The following is a 20,916-nucleotide window of genomic DNA, read 5'->3' as shown; positions in this document are numbered from 1 at the left end:
ATTAGGTTTATCAAAGCTATTATAGCTTAATCAACCCATCTCACCACAAACTAGTTTTGCAATGCTGTAAATAATAATTACAAAAAAATTATTGTCTGCCAGACTGCACAGAATAATGCTGCCAACTCTTTAATCTGCGGTGCTGTTAGAGTAATTGGGGCCAGATTCATTAAACATTCTTAAGAATAAAATTCTGTGTAACTGCTATTTTCTTATTATTTTCTTAAATTAGGGGAAAAAAATTAAGAATACTTGAATTTCCAAAACTTCTTAACAGATTTCTTAAATGTTGTTATTTTTTTTTTCTTTTATCTTTTTTCTGAATTCAACTTCTTGAAAAGGATCTTCTGAAAAGAGCAAACAGATGTAACGCAAATGAATGCAACAGACCACTCCATATCGAGAGAGACTTTTTAAAGAGTTGGTTCATCCAAAAATGAAAATTCTGTCATTAATTACTCACCCTAATGTCGTTCCAAACCCGTAAGACTTTCGTTCATCTTCGGGAACACAAATGAAGATCTTTTTAATGAAATTTGAGAGCTTTCTGTACCTCTATTGACAGCCTAGAAGCATAATTTACCACTTTATTTACAAAATATTAATCTCCAACACCTGTTCGCGAGAGCACCACGGCACATGCATGTTGTGCTGACGTGAGAGTTGACGGTGATGTGTGAACGCACATAAGTCCTTATTCTGCTATATTGCCCACTGCACTTTCTCCCATTAATTTAAATGAATAAAAATTCATTCATAGAATTTTTATTACCATGTTTCTTGTTGTATTTGTATTTGTGCACTGGAAGCTTCAGTACCAAGAAAAATTCCTTGTGTGCGCAAGCACACTTGGCAATAAAGCGCTTTCTGATTCTGATTCATAGTAATATGAGTGCACCGTCTTTGTATATCTAAAGTCTTTGGTACTGACCAAAGCAGACCTGAAGATCAGCTATACTTCTCCTTTGTCCTATTATTTTGGATGTGATAACAATAGCCATAAACTCAATTGTGAATTGCAATCACATGTTGTCAGGGCAATAGCATTTCTCACAATTAACTTCTGTCTGGCTGTTGATTAGCAGCAGAATGCTTTAATTAATGACTGAATACAAACTCATAGCAGGCCAGAAAGGGTTGGCTCTCTCTATGGAAGCCACCGGAAAAACAAAATGAAGGCCAGGGTTTTTTTGTGTTGGATCTGGGTGCTGTTTAATAATGAATGCAATATATCATACCACAAAAAGCTGAAGGACAAAAAGCTGACCCTGGAAAGGTCATGTTTTTGAGTCACAGATATTAGCAGTATTTTTCCGGACGTGTTGTTTTGCTTCTGTGCAGAGAAAAGTTATTGCCTGGATCAAATTTGTTCCCACAGGTCAAGTTTTTAATCTTTAGTTGATCCGTAGGGATTTTAAGAAGAAAGATGCTCTGAGTATCATTAGAATTTACTGGAAAGCCTGCATTGTCTTGATAAACAGTGCTTAATAACAAGACTAAAGGCCATTTTATCTGAACTGACCTCTTGTCACTATTTCTTGAAAGTAAAACAGGATGAACGGATACAGAGAAAAGATGAATGACACCATTTGTAGAGATGTGTTGGGTTTTGTTTGACTCTAGCATTCCAGTAGTGCTATAATGACCTGACATTTTATCCAGTGTCACATTAAGGGTTAACCTAGCCCATGTAATTCATCACCAGACACCATAATGCATCTCAGCTGGTGTGTGACAAGGACCGGTTGTCAGATGTCAAAGGTCAAGGCTAGTTGAAGAAGAGACACTGTTTTATTTCCTTAAATAGGGGGCTCGTAAATATTTACCTTCAGCAGAACGCCCCAGATTCCACATGCAAGCCCCTAGATAAACATAAATCTATCCCGGTGGGAAAAAAAACTTTCAGAAAAGAGGAAAGTAGAAGGAATCTGGGAAATGTTGGCTAGGTACTGTGTAAGGAAATTTTGCAATCGTGTTTTTTGTGTTTGACCTCCTCCTGCTCCCTCTGTCTATTTCCTCCTCCCTTTTACCCCCCTGCAGCCTGTGACCAATAACACCCCCATATGGTCTCTAGAGTCAATAAAAATGTACTCTCGCTAGATTTAGTTTCTGTAAAGCTGAATGTGTTGTTTTTTCTGTTCATATGTATGCATATAATTGTGCATGCTTTTGTGCACACGTCACAGTCTTGCTCGCAATAACATGCATTTGGTTTTAAATCAAGAGACGCGTCGGTAGTTATGATATATTACATGGGGACATTGGAGGGCCGCAGTGAGACTGAAAACATTCATCAGACAAGGGGACAGGCAGACTTCCAGTAAACAACTCTACAGTCTATTACCTCTCCAAGTCTGAAATCGAATACGTCTCCAACTCTTGATTCTAGTATTTTCCAAGCACGAATCATGATCCTTCCAGCTCAACAGTCTTACACATCTCCAGGCTGAACATGGGCACAGGGGGGCTACTATATAGTTTTATAAATATATGATATTTTCAACTTGAAAGTACTTATGCATATAATGTAGATATTTTAATAAATTTATAATTGTTATATTTGTAAATAAATTAATAAAGCCAAATAAACTTAACTTCTCCCCAATCTTATTTGCGTAAGAAGTTGTCACGTGATGATGAATCTGCAGTAATTTCTCAATCCTTTATTTATTTTTTATTAATTCTTTTTTTTTTTTTGGCGGGCGGGGGGGGGGGGGGGTGCAATACAGCAATGCAGGTTTGAGAGGTAGCGCCTTGACAAATCTCGTGAGAATCACAAATTGCTTTATGGCACGATGTCACGTACATAAACAACACATGAAGCAGCCTCTGTGGAAGACACTAGCACGCATTTCAGACGTGAATCATGGCAGAGTCGACGAAGAAAACGCGGTTGGAAGAGTGCAGAGACGGCTCTGCGTGAGTGATATTTATGACAGTAACGTTAAATACAAGTACTCCACAGTGACTCTAGAGGTCGTTGTTTGAGAAAAATGTAAAGCATAGTGTGCCTTTAAAATTATACTAAACAAAACGACAAATGTTTACTTTAATGAGTCGTCACGGTTTAAGCTTACAGACCTCCGTACACTGTTCGCCCACAATGAATTCTGGAATTTCTAATGGTTTGATTCTCTCATGTCTGCACTCGATGCATGCTCGATATAAAGAACTGAGAAGCACAGTTTCATCCCTTTGTTGTAAATGTAGTGGCCATTGAGCTAGTCTGCACTGTGCACTGATGTTGTACTAATACTGTGTGCCCCTTCTTCTTCTTCTTCTTCTTCTTCCACTTTGTATCTCCTCCTTCTTTCCTCTTTCTCCATTTGTATCTCTGATCTCTTCCATACCACACACCAGACACAAGGAGAACATCCCATCTCACGAATGGATCAGTGCTCTCCCAGGCCTCATAATTTTCTTATTTCTCATTTTTCATGCCTCATCACTCTCTCACTATCCAAACCTCCATGCCACATGGCCATGTCTCTTCTTTTGTTTCATATCTTCTCCTCTCACCCCTCTGTCCATTTGTTATAATTTTTTCCTTCTTCCTTTCACAATAAAACTTTGTGCTGGTTTCCTACCTGTCTCGATATCTTAGAGCCAGCAATGAAGTCAGAAGAGATGCTGTAATGCATGTTTGGCTTCAGGGACTTTTTATTTCTGCTGTATTGCAGAGCCAACCTGGGCAAACAATCAGCAAACAATCTGGAAAAAGGTTTTAGTGTGGTTTTATCATTCCAAGCACTCTGTGTTCTATGAAGTGTGAAACTAATGACTTTGTCTTAAACCCCAACCACTTTTCTGCTCTTGAGTGTTTGTTCTAGATATATTAGTTATACTTGTCAGCCCTTTTCATTTCTTTCACAGTTTGATTTTGTCAATCCTTCTTTGTCAAGAAGTCATCCTTCTTAATCCTAGCTGGACTGGACTGTTTCATCAGCGTAGTTCGTATATCGTGCTAGACTTGGACTGCTGAGATCATGGCATCATCCAATTGGTAAATGCAAACTGCAACTACATTTTTAAATTTTCTGCGAGCGTTTGAAGCGAAATAGACAGGTATTCAGAGCTATGACTCCACTATGACTCTACTACCCCCTGTTTGAGCAGTAACGGTGTATTGCATTTCACGCATCGCCAGTGACGCTTGCATATGAAAGGTAGCGAGTCGATCGTTGCTCGCGTTGACTATGTAAAGGCCCTAACAGTTACAAGGACATTTTACTTGGGAATGTAGTAACAAGAAGAAATGTTTAAATTATGAGCCATTTTCCCTTTTCTTTTGGCAGTTTGTAATGTAACTGATTGTTACTGCTGGTTGCCAAGGTAACATAGAGTCTTAGACCTAAGTTAGCCTGGGGGTAAGGTGTCTAATTTTTTTGGTCTAAATTAAGTCAGTCTTTATTTTTGTGAAACAGTCTAACTTGCATTAGACTAGTCTATGAGCAAATTTTAGACTTGTCTAACACTATAGACCGGTCTAAAATAGCTTTGTGAAACCGGCCCCAAGAGGCAGGGTTTATTTAAATTTTAGGTTGGTGATGTCACTAACCTGGGAGGAATGTTGTGTAGTCCCTACCAGTCCTTAAAAAGCAATTTCTTTAAAATAAAAGATCTCCCTTTGCTTTGAACTTTGAGCGTCGTAACTTTGCAAATGTTGTTTATGCTCAAACAGCAACATTACACACTAACTAAAGCTAGAAAAGTGAAATCATAATCAACCACCCTTTTAACAATTTGAAATATGACACGTCCATAGCACAGGTGGTTTGGGACAGGTTATGTGCCTAAGTTTAATACTTAGAGGTTAGAGGTTTATTCAAATCAAACCTTAGTACTGAATGAGAAATAATGACGCTAATGTAATGCTAGAAGGATGCTAGATACTAGTGTGCCTGTCATTCATACAATGTTATAATTTGGTTTATTGTCAAATTATATTTCAGTTCTTTCTGGGATTTTGTCAAAAACTATAAATGGATGTTATTTTGCTAAGTGTGTGTTTGTGCTAGTCCTTGACTGATTAATTTATTATATAATTTAATTTAATTCTTAATGAGTGAGTCATTGAGTCATTCATTCAACCGAATTGTTTAAATGGCTGATTCATTCTGGAACAAAACAAGTGAACAAGACACACAACGGCTTTGTTTGGAACTATTTTTATTGGCAAAATAGAGCAAAAACAGACAATATTGGCAATATAGGCCCTGTTTCACAGACAGGGCTTAGATTAAGCCAGGGTTAGACCTTAGTTCAATTCAAGGCATATTTTATTTTATAAACCTGCCTTAGAAAAAAAACATTACTGGTGTGCATTGAGGTAAAACAATGGCAGTATGGCACTGACATGTTTTAAGATATGTCATTGCAAGTTGTTTACAGTTAAAACAGCTCAAACATGCATTTTAGTGCAGGACTAGCTTTAGCCTTGTCTGTGAAACCGGGGGATTGTGATCAATTACAATATTATCTTAGACAATATCGCACACCACTATATTATAAGCCTGAAATACAACAACTGTGTTCATAAAATTGACAGGTTTTACATTACTGTATATCTTTAAATGCATGACAAAAATGCACAATTACAAAAAATGCATGATTAATCTTCTAAAGTACTCCTGAAAAAATCATTTGAACCCAGTTACTTTTGAATTCCTTTTTCGGATAAAGGAGGATGGTTGCTCAACTCCTGGTGTGCTTTGCTCCAGGATGTCTTGGCCAAAAAGAGCAGATGCCTCTGGATCTCAAAGGACAAAGGTTCAGAGTCAATTGGGTTCACCTCAGTTTTTCAAACTAGATCAGATTAAAGTGAAGATTTTAATTTGTTCCTGAAGGTTTCTAAATGGGGTCTCTTGGTTATTGAGACATTGTGTTGTTATGCTAACCTCACGTCCGTTTTTCACTTTCAGTGGAAATGAGTAATGGTTAGATATTTGAAGTGACTGCCGGTCTGAGGTCAGTGGCTCCTATCTGGAGCAACTTAATGCCTCAGTGACAAATTAAGAATTCCTCAGCCTGCCACTGTGTGGTAAACTGTGTTGATTAATACCTTTGGAAAAAGGAGGCAAGTTTATAGGTTGTAGAAACTGTGTGATCTTGTAAAGTAACTTTTACTTTGGGTCATAAATAGACACTTGTGCATACAGGAGGCATGTGCATGACCATAAATTTGCTTGTTAGGAGCTGTGTGTGTGTGTGTGTTGACTGTAAACTGGCTGCAATTAGGGCCAACAGCAGGTGGGGGTGACATGGGATTTTGTGAAAAGAGTCAGTAGCTGAACCTAACGAACCTTGCAAGTGTTCTTCCCCCATCTTTCTATTTTTCTTCCTTTACTTCTTATTTCCCCCTTTACCCATGCCAATTACAGAGTAGCTCCAGTTATAAAAGTATCCAGTTATAAAAAGAGATTTACAGTATGGCCAAACAGTCCTATTTAATTCCGCTCTGATTCCATTCTTGAGAATGACCTGCGAGCGTCACACCGGACTGGGATGCTGTAATGGTTATTCTGCCCTCTATTTCGCCTTCACTGCCATTATAAATGTTTTATGATACCTGCTCTGGTTTTAAAGGCTTACTATGAAAGTACAACCCTATTTTCTCTCCTATTTCTTTCTTTATTTTTCTGTCAGTTTCCCCTCTTCACCTCTCCCAATGTCATGTCATTATTTCTTGCCTTTCTCCATAGGAGTGGCCTTTTAATTTGCCAATTGTGCCTTCTATGTTTGTAAATGTGTGTCTGTGAGCATGTGTAAGGTAGACAAAAAGAGTACAAAAGAGATCAGTAGTGAGTGTGTGTTGCATCCTTTTCCCCCTTCATCTCTGTCCATCAAAGCATGTGCTTTTAGGAGGCCCCTCTCAAGACCATGCTATAACTCTCTGTAGATAAGGGTCTTTGCTACTGAACCTCATACCCTTTGCCACAAGTTGAACTACACCAGAGAGAAGTTTTTCGGGAAGAGATTTACAGAAATGGGATTTAAAATGATATGAGAGTGAGTAAATGATGATGGAAGTTTCATTATTAGGTGAACTAATTTGTTAAAAGTTGACAAGAGTGACAACACATAAATACATAAAGATTACTGCTTTCCAGAATCCAGATCTGAGCACAGATGGTAACAGGAAGTCTTTTGTCACGACACAAAGCATAACATTGCATTTGAGGTTGACCTCATGTTCAAACCCTGAACAAAGGGGAAAGGATGAGATCCATATAAACATGCAGAGTGACATTTTTGTGGCTGAAAACAGGAGAATGTGGTGAACCGATGGTAGCATGAATGGTGACGTCATTAAGAACACTTACTTACTTACAATAGTTTATAAGGTGCATCTGTTGCATCCTGTGGTTTGCAGATGTGGATTATTGTTTATTACCGTAATCTTATGCCATACACACAGTCAATCAGGTAAAGACAGATCATTGTGTCCAATTTTTGCTGCTTATGAGAAGTGTAAGTTGTATATTCTGTATTGTTTTTACATCTGCACTGCATCTACGACCTGCTTTTAGAATACTGATGGACGTTTAGAATACATGATGCAGTTGTTTATTCTCTGTGCCACTAAGAGCAGACATGATTGAAGTTGTTCGGAATAATTCTAGTGTGGCCTGTAATATGGTTGAACTCTAAAATTACCCTGTGTCCACATTTTCTTTGATTCCCAAACATCTTTGTCCATGTTTTGGACATGTTGAATCATGACAAATGTCAGCCATATGGGCTACATCCATTTGGCTGTAGTTTTATTGTGCAAAATTCTATGTTTTATGCTACATAAAGCATTGCCATTGTCAGGAATGACATGTTGTTTCAGTTGGGTTTGACTTTTACAACATCACCAGAAACTCAAAATAAACCAAACTTCCTTGGCCACTCAACCCTCTGACATACTAAAGACACTAAACCTCCACCTTCCCCCTTCCTAGTTCACTCTCTCTTCTTACTCGCATCCTTTCTTTGGACTGTAAGTTCTTGTCCATCTGTTGGGTTGACATCCTCTTTCTCTCTTTCATTTTGGGTTTCTGGAAGGACGAGGGTTTTGATCTGATTGCCTCAGAGTTATGAGACATGCAGCCAGGAAAGAGCAGTCCAAATTACCACCAATACAGGACTTTGCCGCTGCACTTGTGAAGTTCTTATTTTAAACCTGTAAAACCTCATTAAAAAATATAGCTAAAGGTTCCAGGTCGCAACAAGTTTCTACCACATCATTATCAAAGACTAGCTTATCCTGACATAACCTGATATACAACAGAGCTACACATTCACTATTATACACATGCTAATGTTAGCTGTTGACTTTGGAATATTTTAAAAGGGACTAGTCATGGCCATTAGAGGATATTATAACATTTACACATATCATTTACATTACATTTATGAATTTAGCTTTTATCCAGAGTGACAGAGTGACCAGAGTGACAAAAGAGTAACACAAGCGATTTGTCACAGAGCCAACAATATTCAATGTGGACAATGCTAGGTTTATTAGAAAGTTAGATTAGGAAACAAGCTAGAGCAGAGGTGAAGTGTGTGTGTGTGTGTGTGTGTGTGTGTGTGTGTGTGTGTGTGTGTGTGTGTGTGTGTGTGTGTGTGTGTGTGTGTGTGTGTGTGTGTGTGTGTGTGTGTGCGTGCCAAGTGCCTTGGATTAAGGTTGTAGTGGTTAAGTTTCTGCAGAAAAGGTGCCTCTTCAGTTGCTTCATATCACAGAAATGATAGGCTAAGGTTTCATCAGGTAATTGTATAGGTGCATGTGTTTTAAACAATTGTGCTAACGGTTCAGACAGTAGCTTAATCTTTTATGAAAAGAGTTGCTTTTACTATAGGCCTTTATCACAGTCCGTGTGTCATCACATCTGGCTCCGATTAGGAGTGTAATAGAATTTCCGCCTGCATTATTGTCAATGGACGGACGCCAGTTTTGAGAAGAAAATTAAATGAATTGTCAGCTCTGCCAGTGTTGCCAGTCATAAGATTAACGAGCAGCACACAGCTTAATTTATTGCCAGAGGAATAATCAGACTGATTTAATTTTATTTTTAATGTTATTTTGTTTATTTTTGCATTATATTACAACCCATTATTGTCTACAGTATAATGTTATCCAGTCATTGCACTCAAACAAGGAGGATATGACTCGTTTACGATGATCAATCCAGTTATTTTTTAATAATGGAAATATTCCTTTATTTAAACAACTTCAATTTGATCTAATTATTCGTAAAGTAAGTGCCTGAAAAAATGTACCACATACAGGATGGCCTGCGCGCTACCATTTAAATCACGAAATATGTATATAACATATCAAATAACTGAGGTTGGTGTTTTTAAAAGTATTTGTGATGAATTTTACATAAAATCCCAACAACAGTCCCGTGCTACGGGCACAGCCATTGATACAGGCTGCAGCGGAAGTGTGATGTCAGACTGGATTTCAGTTTGGTTTGATTGGTGTAATTTAACAGACAATGTATAAATACTTTTGTCACTTTAGTGTATTTCATTTGACAAAATACAGCGTTACTTAGCTAGCTATTTGTAACATAAGCATAATGTCTATGAACACTTTCATTAAACCAGGTCAGTGTAAAATGTCTGGAAGAATGTATTCGTAAGCAATTCGACTTTCCAATGAAGATGTTTCTCCGCCCATCTCAATGACTTCATCAGCTGTTGGATTCTGGGGAATTCCAGCCATCAGACAGCTCTTAAAAGCAATCTGGATGAGTGACCAAATGTCTTAAATAGACGCATTAAAACATCAGGGCACGTGTGTAAAGGTGGTGAAATTTAATAACCAGTTGCTTAACATTTTTCTCAGCACTTTTTGAGAAAGGAAACCAATTATCTTTCCAGCTTTCTGATTTCCCCTTCTTATTCCATCCATCCATCTGTATGTCTGTTTCTCTCACTTAAGCACAGATGCACATTTTTTGATTGGTTTTGGTTGTATTCCTGTATTCCTGTCTTGCATTCTTTTTCGCCATCTGTCTGTTTACTTCTCTCTTCCTGTCTCAGTTTCACTGTCAATCTCTCAGTTCTTACATAAATTCCACCATCTGCTTGCCTGTTTGTGTCTTTGTGTTTGCTAGCTTTTCTTTCTCTCTGTCTTTTTGCCCTGTACCCAACTGCCTGTCCTTTGGGCCCAGTGTTTCAGAGCGGATGGCCACCCATCAACACCAGTTTATAGAACCCGTCTTCCCTCATCAAAACTCAGAATAGCACAGCATTGCAACTGTTTCAAAAGCAGCTGGGTGTTATTTGCATGAAAAATGACCAAAGTGAAATATTAGAAATGATGCCAAGGATACTGGGAGGAAACCTTATTTACTTTGCATATTGCATGTTATGTAACCAGTGAAACAAAACGGTGGTTGTCTGACTAGCCGCTCGAGCTGTCAGCTCAGTGATTGACGGGAGTCCGTTACTAATATCAACAACACCTGCAACGGGAAATTTGTTAAGCTAGATGTGGGTTTTGTTGCTTAATTGACCAGATAGTCTGTCAAGATGACTTCTGACAGTAGGTACCATTGGATGGAAGGAGACTGAGAGAGGAGAAAGAATGTGACTGATTTTTAAATGATGACCCATTACCTGAATTTAATCTCCAACTGGGGTCCAAACAAAGTGTTTTTTCTCCAACTTTGACTAATTTGAGATGTCTGGCTGACTGAACAGAGCAGCTATTGATAAAGAGTGTCTGGGTTGTTCCTCCCTCCACAAGTGAAATGTCTTTGATATTTTACATGTGCTTATGTGGGGAGGTTTTAGGTATTTCAGCCAAAATTGTTCCAGTGAAAAACACATCATTTACTTTTCTAAATAGTCTGAAAAATACTCTTGGAATTTAATGAATCCTGTCTTAACCTCCAAAACATACTGTATGTGTCATTTAAGAAATGGAAAGTTAGTGCTCGGGAGTCTTTCATTTCAGTAACATGTTATTCGACACCACATCTTATCACAAGGGTTTGTGTCTATTGTTTGACGAATCCATTGGGATGATTTAATTTGCTTGTGGCATGTATACCAAAAAAGGTCTATATAATGTGCCATAAATTAATTTCCAGAGGGATCACAGTTGCGGGAACAGTTTATTGCATCATTAAATATTTCAAACATTTTAAGTTACATTTTTAACATTGTCTTTTTGATCAGGGACTTGGTTCTATCCATTGGTTATTGATTTGGATGGTGGCAGATCTAAACATTTTGGTTAAACATTATGAGGTTAAAAAAAAGAAAAGAAAGATAAACATGGATGAATTGTTCACAATAAGATCAATAACATGCATTTAGAAAATGTGAATTTAGAAAGATGAATTTTCTTTTCATACCGACTTTAAGTCGTGTCTACCATTTTTTATTTCACTTTTTTTATTTCTCAGCTTGTCCTTCTGGCACATATAAACCTGAATCAGTTTCTGGAGGTGCGAGTACCTGCCTGCCCTGCCCAGACCCTCATCACACATCCAGACCTGGGAGTACAGATGTATCAGACTGTGTGTGTACGGAAGGCTACAGACCTCACAACAACACATGCCAAGGTGCTGATCTATCTGCATTATTATTTTTTTAACCATACATCTGCTATCATTGGTTTATAGATATGTCTGTATGTGTGCCCTTTCAAACACAAAATATAATCTTATTACTCTCCTACTCTCTTGTTCTCTATTCTTCCTTACTGCAGTGGTGGTCTGTCCAGTTCTCTCTCCTCCAGAGAATGGCTTCTTCATCCAGAATGTGTGTAATAATCAGTTTAACTCTGCATGTGGGGTGCGCTGTCTCACGGGCTTTGACCTGCAGGGAGATGGAATCAGACTTTGCCAGCCAGACGGGAGCTGGTCAGGAGTTCAGCCAAACTGCAGAGGTGAGAGAGGAGGGGTGGGCACACCTGAGACCAGTTGCATGAAACCTAGTAAGTTGTTTGATTGAAGGTATCCCTGAGGGAGAAAAAATCCCTGAGGGAAGGAATTTCTTTAAGAGCGTTGCAACAAAAGTCTTAACCGTTACCCTTAACTAAGTGTTTATACTAAGCATTTTGCGATAGTTTCTGGCAAAACATGGCAATGCAGAAGCGGTTGCTATAGTTATGAAATCTCAGACAATAAACAGAACATAACGGACCACTGACTTTTAGACAAGTTAAACATTTACTAAACTGTACAGCAGTACTTCAATATTTGAGTTATGGGGATTATTAAAGGGGGTCTGATGGATGACACAGAGCGTCCTAAAATTTGAGCACATTGTTTCTATGAGTGTACACACACTGACGGTGTCCAGCTACGACACATGAGGATGCTCAGAATCCTGCTGCGCCACTCACATAGTTTTCCAATAAATTACATTATATTTGTCCAACTCGTTGTTATTGTACTCAATCTTCAACGCCACTTTGCCTGTATGGTGATTTGATTCACTGATTTTGCTCTCTTGAACTTAAGCACGAAAAGTACAGAATGATGCATCCGGTGTTCGTGGTCCTAGCTGCGACTCGGCTAATCACCTAGGGCCTCATGTATCAATCTTGCGTACGCACAAAAACTTTGCGTACGCCAGGTTTCACGCTCACGATCGGATGTACTAACAGTGAAATTAACGCGAGAATGTGCGTTCCTCCATGCCAATTTCATGTCTGGCGTACGTACATTTCTCATTGTTTTTGTCCGTTGGCGACTCTTACAGCCAATGAAGTGAAGTTGCAAACATTACACAACGAATTGTTCTACAAGTCTATTGCACCACCAACCGTGGGAAGCATTGCTATTAATTTGCAATTTATTAAATAATTGACATATATTGTCACACAAGCCTTATGGGAATATTCTATCAATTATGCAATTAAGTAAGAACATATAAAAGCATATGCAAATTGATACAACCCTTAGTCTATAAATAAAATAAAATAAAATAAAATAAAATAAAATAAAATAAAATAAAATAAAATAAAATAAAATAAAATAAAATAAAATAAAATAAAATAAAATAAAATAAAATAAAATAAAATATATTATATATAAATAAAATTATATATAAAATAATATCACATATAATATAATATAATATTAATAAAAATATTAAATATTAATTAATATATATATAAAATATATAATATAATATATATAATATAATGTATAATAATATATTTAATATATAATAATATAATATATATATAAAATAATAATAATAATAATACCGCATTGACGGCATCAGCCAAACTCTCCCGCTCATATTTTTTCCTTTTGTTATTAATTACAAATTTCCAAATAAAATATATTTTCTCGTTTCTACCTCCGATAGTAGCACCTCCAATTCACTTTTGTGTAAAGTTTTGTTTCTTGCCGCATGCTTTAGCCATTTTCTTACTGCTTTCTTTTGTGGACTCATTACCATATTTAAATTGACTTAATTAAGGGAGGAGACTGGGTGAGGCGTTGTGCTCGTGCATGTGCGCTCAATTTTACGTAAATTGGGATGTACAAAGAGAATATGCGTGGGATCCTTCGTACACAGAGATTCATACATCTGTTTTTTTTTTGTGCGTACGCACATTTACAGCTTTGTCCGTACGCAATGTTTTAGTATGAATTCAACGCAAGTCTTTGTACATGAGGCCCCTGGTCCTGTGTGCTAATGAGCTTTACACAAAAACCAAACTGGACCAAGGACAAAAAAAAGCTGTTCTTTTAGAAGACGAGGGGAAACACCCAACCCAAGCCAGCCTCACATTGGAAGTGATGAAAAATATGAAAATGTTGTTGTTCCGTCAATTTTGTTTCTGACAATACACATTTCATGTTTGTTAAGTGCTTTGTAAGTTAAAAGTAAAATTTTAAAATTTACACGGAATTTAACTGAGAGCCAATGCAAATTTTGTAAAACAGGAGAAATATGTTCAGAGATGGAAGTTTTGGTAATGACTCGAGCTGCGGCATTTTGTACCAACTGTAATTTATGAAGAGATTTGGAAGGAAGCCCATAAAACAAAGCATTACAATAGTCGATTCATGATGTTACAAGAGCATGCACAAGCGTAGCAGTACTCTTGAGTGAAAGGACAGGACGAGCTTCAAAAGACTCAGTTCAAAGGAACAAAGCAAATATCTATTACCACAGAAGAAATATTTGACTTAGTTATTGTATTTTTTGATTTAAACTGTTTAAGTTGAACAAATTGAATGCTGTCCGTGAGATAGGAACGAAACCAGCTTAAAGACATACCAGTAATTCCAATAGATTCCAGCCTGCTCAAAAGTATAGGATGTGAAATGGTATCAAATGCTGCACTAAGATCAAGAAGTATAAGTATTGATAAAAGACCAGCATCAGCAGCTAGTAATAGATCATTAGAAATCTTTACAAGTGCAGTTTCAACACTGTGATGAGAACAAAACCCTGATTGAAACTACTCATATAAACTATTACAATAAAGATGTTCACGGAGCTGGAGAGCAACAATTTTTTCTAGGATTTTTGACAAAAACGTTAGATTCGAAATGGGATGAAAATTATCAAAATTCTTTGAGTCTGTCCCAGGTTTCTTAAGAATAGGTGTTATAACCGCAGTTTTAAGTAGTTAAGGGAAAATACTTAATGACAGCCTTGAGGTTCCTTAAGTGGACCTATAGGTTTTTTCTAGCAACCCATGTTTCACTAAAGCCAGGTGCACACTGTACAATTTTTAACATTCCTTTACAACTGTTGATTATCAGACTATGATCCTCCATGATCCCTGCTATAAGCCATGTCACACTGTGGGATCTCAGTTGTCATTAATGTCAGACTATCAAAACGCGTTAAAAACGGATGCACGCAAGAAGACTCGTCCGCCGTTTTACATCATCAATCCGTGACACGTGGTCATTAAAGGGATAGTTCACTTTGAAATTAAATTTTGGTATGTTTTAGCTTACCTCAAGGGCATCCAAGATGTAGGTGTCTTTTTTTCCACAGTAGTTTCAATTTTGATATTTTTAGGTCAAACCGTTCTTGTCTGTGAGTCGTATAATGCAGGTCTGTGGTCACTGTCTCAAAGAGCATGCACAGAGTCCAAATTAAACAATTCCCCATCGTAAGTACACACTGATAGCCTAAGACACGAAACGAGCGGTTTGTGTGAGAAAACGAACAGTATTTATATCGTTTTTACCTCTTGTACACTTTCCGGCGCTTGCGCAGACTAAGCCAGAACGCGCGTACACGTCACACACCAGGAAGCGCGCACACCCTCAGATCACTTGGAGAGGTAAAAACTATATAAATACTGTTCGTTTTCTCACACAAACCGCTCGTTTCGTGTCTTAGGCTATCAGTGTGTACTTACGATGGGGAATTGTTTATTTTGGACTCTGTGCATGCTCTTTGAGATAGTGACCATAGACCTGCATTATATGACTGACAGACAAGAACGGTTTGAACTAAAAATATCAAAATTGAAACTACTGCGGAAAAAAAGACACCTACATCTTGGATGCCCGTGAGGTAAGCTAAAACATACCAAAATTTTATTTCAAAGTGAACTATCCCTTTAATTGGCTGTGTGTGAACATATCAAACTAGAGATCAAAGACTATATTTTTGCCTAGGATCCGAGGAATCTTTTAGGATTCACAAAATTAATCTCAGATGGCCATATTGTGGCCACAAATCGTACAGTGTGAAACCGGCTTAAGGGTTCCCTTAACCTTTTAACTTAGGGTTTTCTTAATTTTAGGTCTTTCATGCAACCGAGCCCTGGATTTTATGACATCACCAGTGCTGTAAAGTGAAAATAAACTGATTTATTAATTGTTTTTCTTTTCTCTTCCTTTTCTTTCACTCATTCTTTTGTTCACTTACCCTTCCCCCACTCTTTAGTGCTATATTTGCCTCTAATTCCATCTAAGTGGAAAACATTGGTTTTATTGTCAGTTTATGTGTTACACAATTGATAGCTCAAAGGGCTTTGAGTCACCCCATATGTTTCAGCACCCCCAGAAACGGTAATATACTGCAGCCTGTGAGTATGTATGCGTGTGTGCAATGGGGCTCATAAAGCTATTTCTCTGCAGGTCTGCCTGCAGAGCTCTGAGTTCATGTGTGTTTAGATAGCTGGAAAGTAAACTCGAATGCTTTGCCAACTATGTTGAGTGCTTACACACTTCAACACACCGACAAATGAATACAATATGAATATGCACCTACACACACACACACACACACACACACACACACACACACACACAATCACATGCTCAGACAGATGTATGTATGCAAGTTGACCTGTCAAGAGTTCCCTCTATTGTGACCTCAGCCCTGAAATAACATTTGGGATGTTCTTTGTTTGGAAATAAATTACAGGCCTCAAAGTTCTAACCACAGACTTAGCTACCAGCCACCCTCTTCTTTTTCTTTCTTTTCTTCCTGTTTTCTCTTAAAATCTCTCTTCTTCTCTAGCCTGTCCATCTTTTCCATTTTTGTTTCTCCCTGGCTGTTCATTTTAGCTGTATTGTTCCATGGAATCATTTAAAGTTTGTTCACAGCAAAGTTTTAATAACATAGGACCAGACTTTCTGTGCGATGCTCTAACCCCTGTGTGTGGTATTTTCCCATAGTTCGCTCTTGCCCAGATCTCTCTCCTCCGCATCACGGGGTACTGAACTGCAGTGAGCGGACTGCCCCCTACAGGCTGGAGTGTTCGGTGCGCTGTGAACAGGGCTACAGGCTGCAGGGCAGAGCCAGACTCACCTGCCTGGCCAACTCACAGTGGAGTGGACCACAGCCCCGGTGTGCCGGTAAGATAGTAGATCTATGGGTGTAAAGACTTTTACATTGTTGCAATTTTTTTTTATTAATTTGTACTTCAAATAAAGTAGTGCTCTTTTGAACTCTCTATTCAAGAATCTTGGCGAAAAAAAGTATCACATTTTCCACAAAAATAATGAAAAAAGTTATAAACATTGATAGCAATAAAAAATGTTTCTTGAGCACCAAATTAGCATATCAGAATGATGAAGGAACACGTGGCACTGAAGACTGGAGTAATGACAGTTGAAAATTCATTTATTCCATCAGAGAGTAAATTACATTTTGTATTTTGATCAAATAAATGTAGCCTTAAAGCATAAGATACTTCTTACAAAAACAAAACAAAATCTTACTGACCACAAACTTTTGAATGATAGTGTAAATTACATACATTCATACATCAATTGTACATTGAAGCTGCTGTGTTTTATAAGTTAGTAAGTTCCAAAAATCAGGAGTTTGTGAGCATTTGGATGTTACAAATCTGTTTAACCTGTTTAAATTTTAGCTTGTGTAGAAATGATTTTGAAAACATGATATGAGCTGCGACCATACAAGCATTAACAAGAAAAAAAGGGTTGGGAGCTCGCAAAGCGCTAAAATTGCACCGTGTTCGACCCCCTACGCACGGCATAGGCATCAGTCCTACAAGAAGGCTCAAGCTTTGTTTTTATAACTATGGCTTTGATCTCTACAAGAAAGTCAATCAGTCTGATGTAACTGAATACATACTGTAATTGTGCCTTTTTGTGGGTGTTTCTTTGTCTCTCTCTCTCTGTCTCAGTGCTTTATCAGACATAAACGTACACACAGCTAAGCTATGGCAGCAACTTTGCTTGGTTTCCCATATAAAAGCTAATTACATTTGTAAGCATGGCCGGCCAAAATAATCTTTTATATATTTTATTTTAACTTCCATCCTGAGTAACTGTTTATGTATTTTGATCTGTCCCACATTCTACTGACTGTCAATCAGCATCACTTGGCTCTTCTCAGTTTCATCAATCTTTTGTAGATCGTTTGAACTGATACTCCAGCCTTTTGCCCATTTGAGTTGTTTTCCTGTTTTCACTGTAATTGTTTTACTCTGTTTCTCTCTGTGCTTATAAATCTCTCTTGCTTTGGCAGTACAGGGTGATCCTGATGTCAGATTGAAAATAATTTTTTTGTGCGAGTATGCGTGTGTTGAGTTTTTTTCCAAGAATGTCAAGCAGTGTGGTCAACAACCGCTCTTACATTTCCCTTTCTGGAGATATTTTTGCATGCTCTCTCTCATTCTCTTGCTCTCTCATTCTTTTGATTTATCTTTGTGGAAAATGTTTGTTCTTGTTTTACTGTGTCCCTCTTCTTTCTCTCTTTCTAAGAGGTGCGCTGTCCTCCGATTGTCACTTTGAAGCATATTCATCTGTCGCCCCCTACTTGTGGGGAGAATGAGGTCAGGACCGGAACATCGTGTCAGTTAACCTGTCCCCGTAGTTATCGTCTCCTTGGTGACTCTGAAGTCAAATGTCTGCCATCTGGAATCTGGAGTGACAATCTACATAAAGCAACCTGTACAGGTGATTTGTTTTCTGTTTGTGTTTATAAGGATGTGTATTGCATGACCCTGTCCATATACATGTATACATGTGTCTGAAAAAACCCTCTTTTATCCTAAATTAGTTCTGTAATTTGATATTTTGCAATGGGACAGATGTGCTGCCAGTGAAGCCAGGTGCAATAAATTTGTTGCTGCAAAATCTTTAAGATGATGAACAACAGAATAAGTGGACGATCATCAAAGAAAGTACACCAGTGTGTAAAACTAAAGGATTCCAAGATCATAAAACTCAAAAACTGCCCCTCCAAGCTGGAACTGAACAAAGCGTCAATTAGTTTTGGCTTTCACCCCTGAACCTCTATGATTTACTGATGAGAGGAGAGATTATGTTTGTGTATTTTTGTGAGCTTGTGGCTCATCAGTGTCTATAGAGATTAGTGCAGAACGGAAAAGACTGGGTGTTTTCGTCTGATCTAGGTTCTTTCTAGCGCTGACAAAAGATGAAGTATTTGTTTAGCTTGGAGGGTCAGCAGAGGCTGTGTGATTAATAAGCTCTTCTCCAACCTGGATGTGATAATAATTGACAGTTCAGTCAATAGCTCTCAACAGAGCAACACCAACAACTGCTCTTTGCTCATAGCCTCTACATGAATAGAGTCTAATTTGGAACGATGTTATGGTGAGGAAATTGTGACAGAACTTTCATTTTTTGTTCTTTTTTGGCCCAGTTACTGTAACAATGAAGTATTTGTTTTGCTTGGAGTGACAAAACACAGATAATGTGATTTAGTAAGTTCTACTCTTGAGCTGCATGTGATAATGAAACACCTCTATATAAGTCGTGTCACTTCAACACCACCAACTTGTCAACATGAATCTAGAGTCACATTATCATCAAATGGATAGTTCACTCCAAAAATATATCTAAACACCCTTAAAGATCTTTCATTTTACTTAAAGGGGGAATTCTCCGCTGGCAAGATGGGCTTTTAATAAAACTTGGTTGTCTATGCAATAGAAACGTGAATTTTTTTATAATATAATACAAAAATGTGAAAGTTTGATCAGTGGCTGGTTTCATAAACTGCTTAGATTAGTATTAAAAGTTAGTCATCTAAATTTTTTCTTCAAAACTGGTTCTAACTTTTTAAAATCAGTTACATAAAAAGGTAGATCAGTCTAAGTACAACTCATGCCCCTTGGTAACTGCTAGTTAGTCAAACTTCTTAAGACACAGTCTTAACAAAGTGGCTAAGTTTACGCAACTGGCCCCTGTAGTTTTAACCAAAGCCCTGGAGCTGTCAGAAGTCATGCCAAAGTACTTTTCATGCCAAAGTAACATGTTTTGTGTTATCCGACAGACTTTGGCTGACAAATAAACAAGGATATCTAGATGCAGATAACACGAAGAAAGAGTACACTTTGTTCATTTACATATACTTCCAACATTGTATCAAAAGCTGGTTCAAACTCAGCAAACTTATCCTTTTAAGAAGAAAAATTGTTTAAATGGATAGTTCACATTTCCAAACCTGTATGACCGACTTTCTTCTGCTGAACACAAAACAAGATACGTAGTTATGTAGACAAATGTTGGAAACCAAAACCTTTTGGTTACCATTGACTTTCATTCTATGGATGAACAAACAGAGGCATTTCTCAGAATATCTTCTTTTATGTTCCACAGAAGAAATTAAGTCACACAGGTTTGGAACAACATGAGGGTGAGTAAATGACAACAGACAGTCTGAACTATCCCTTTAAGATATCTAGACTTGTTTAAAACAATAAAGAAAAAAGTTTGTATTTCAATAACTAATGAAGAAAAAAATATCTTGCCGTTTACAAGGACATATAGTAAGCGGAGGCTGTCAAGCTCCAAAAGGGATGAAATCTTTTTACATTACAGATGTTTTACATAGAGCATAAGATTAAATATGAGATGGCTGGAGGTAATGAGTCACATCATTGTCATGTTTACATCAGTAATTGAATCAGTAATTGGTAATGGAGTTGACGCTATGGAGACTTTTGAGCCTGAACTGATTTTCTCCTCTTTTGTAGATATAGAGCCTCCATGGATTCAGTGCCCTGGTGATGTCATCACAGAGACAGATGAACATCAAAGGTCAGCTAACATCAGTTTGAGTGCACCCATGCTGAGAGACAATTCTGGAGATGAGGTGAGTTTTGCATTAGATTTATTTTCCCCCTTTCAAATTAAAAACACAGGTTTGTGCCTGTCGTTTTAAAATGAGGTCTTGCCTTTCTTCCTCAGGTTGTGGTGCAGGTGACCCCTGTTCTAAACCCTATGCAGCCTTTCCCTATAGGAACTGAGTTCATTACATACACAGCAACCGACCGCACAGGAAACAAGGCCAACTGCTCTTTCACTGTTACTGTAGTTGGTGAGGTTGGATTCCTTGTACAACAAATTTTTATTGACATGGTCATATTAAAAAGTATTATTATTTTGTAAAAACAAAACTACAACATAATTAATATATGATTTACTATATTCAATTTATTATTCTGACTATTATTCAATATTTACTATAAAT

At 37.6% G+C, this 20,916-nt stretch overlaps 1 protein-coding gene across 4 annotated transcripts in view; it reads left to right on the top strand.

The window, feature by feature from the left end:
* The window catches only part of svep1 (sushi, von Willebrand factor type A, EGF and pentraxin domain containing 1), an 80,468-nt gene that overhangs the window by 24,112 nt on the left and 35,440 nt on the right, over positions 1-20,916 (top strand). For all 4 annotated transcript variants that reach the window (XM_081392010.1, XM_081392012.1, XM_081392011.1 and 1 more), the window contains exons 4-9: positions 11,412-11,570; positions 11,717-11,896; positions 16,623-16,802; positions 18,180-18,374; positions 20,420-20,538; positions 20,634-20,763. In XM_081392010.1, coding sequence (XP_081248136.1) covers positions 11,412-11,570; positions 11,717-11,896; positions 16,623-16,802; positions 18,180-18,374; positions 20,420-20,538; positions 20,634-20,763 — 963 coding nt within the window. The remainder of the gene's footprint in view (positions 1-11,411; positions 11,571-11,716; positions 11,897-16,622; positions 16,803-18,179; positions 18,375-20,419; positions 20,539-20,633; positions 20,764-20,916) is intronic.

The sequence above is a fragment of the Scardinius erythrophthalmus genome (genome assembly GCF_964197995.2).
Source record: "Scardinius erythrophthalmus genome assembly, chromosome: 2".
Lineage (NCBI taxonomy): Eukaryota > Metazoa > Chordata > Actinopteri > Cypriniformes > Leuciscidae > Scardinius > Scardinius erythrophthalmus.
The sequence above is the reverse complement of the archived record's forward strand: the minus strand, read 5'-3'. Positions and strand labels throughout refer to the sequence as shown.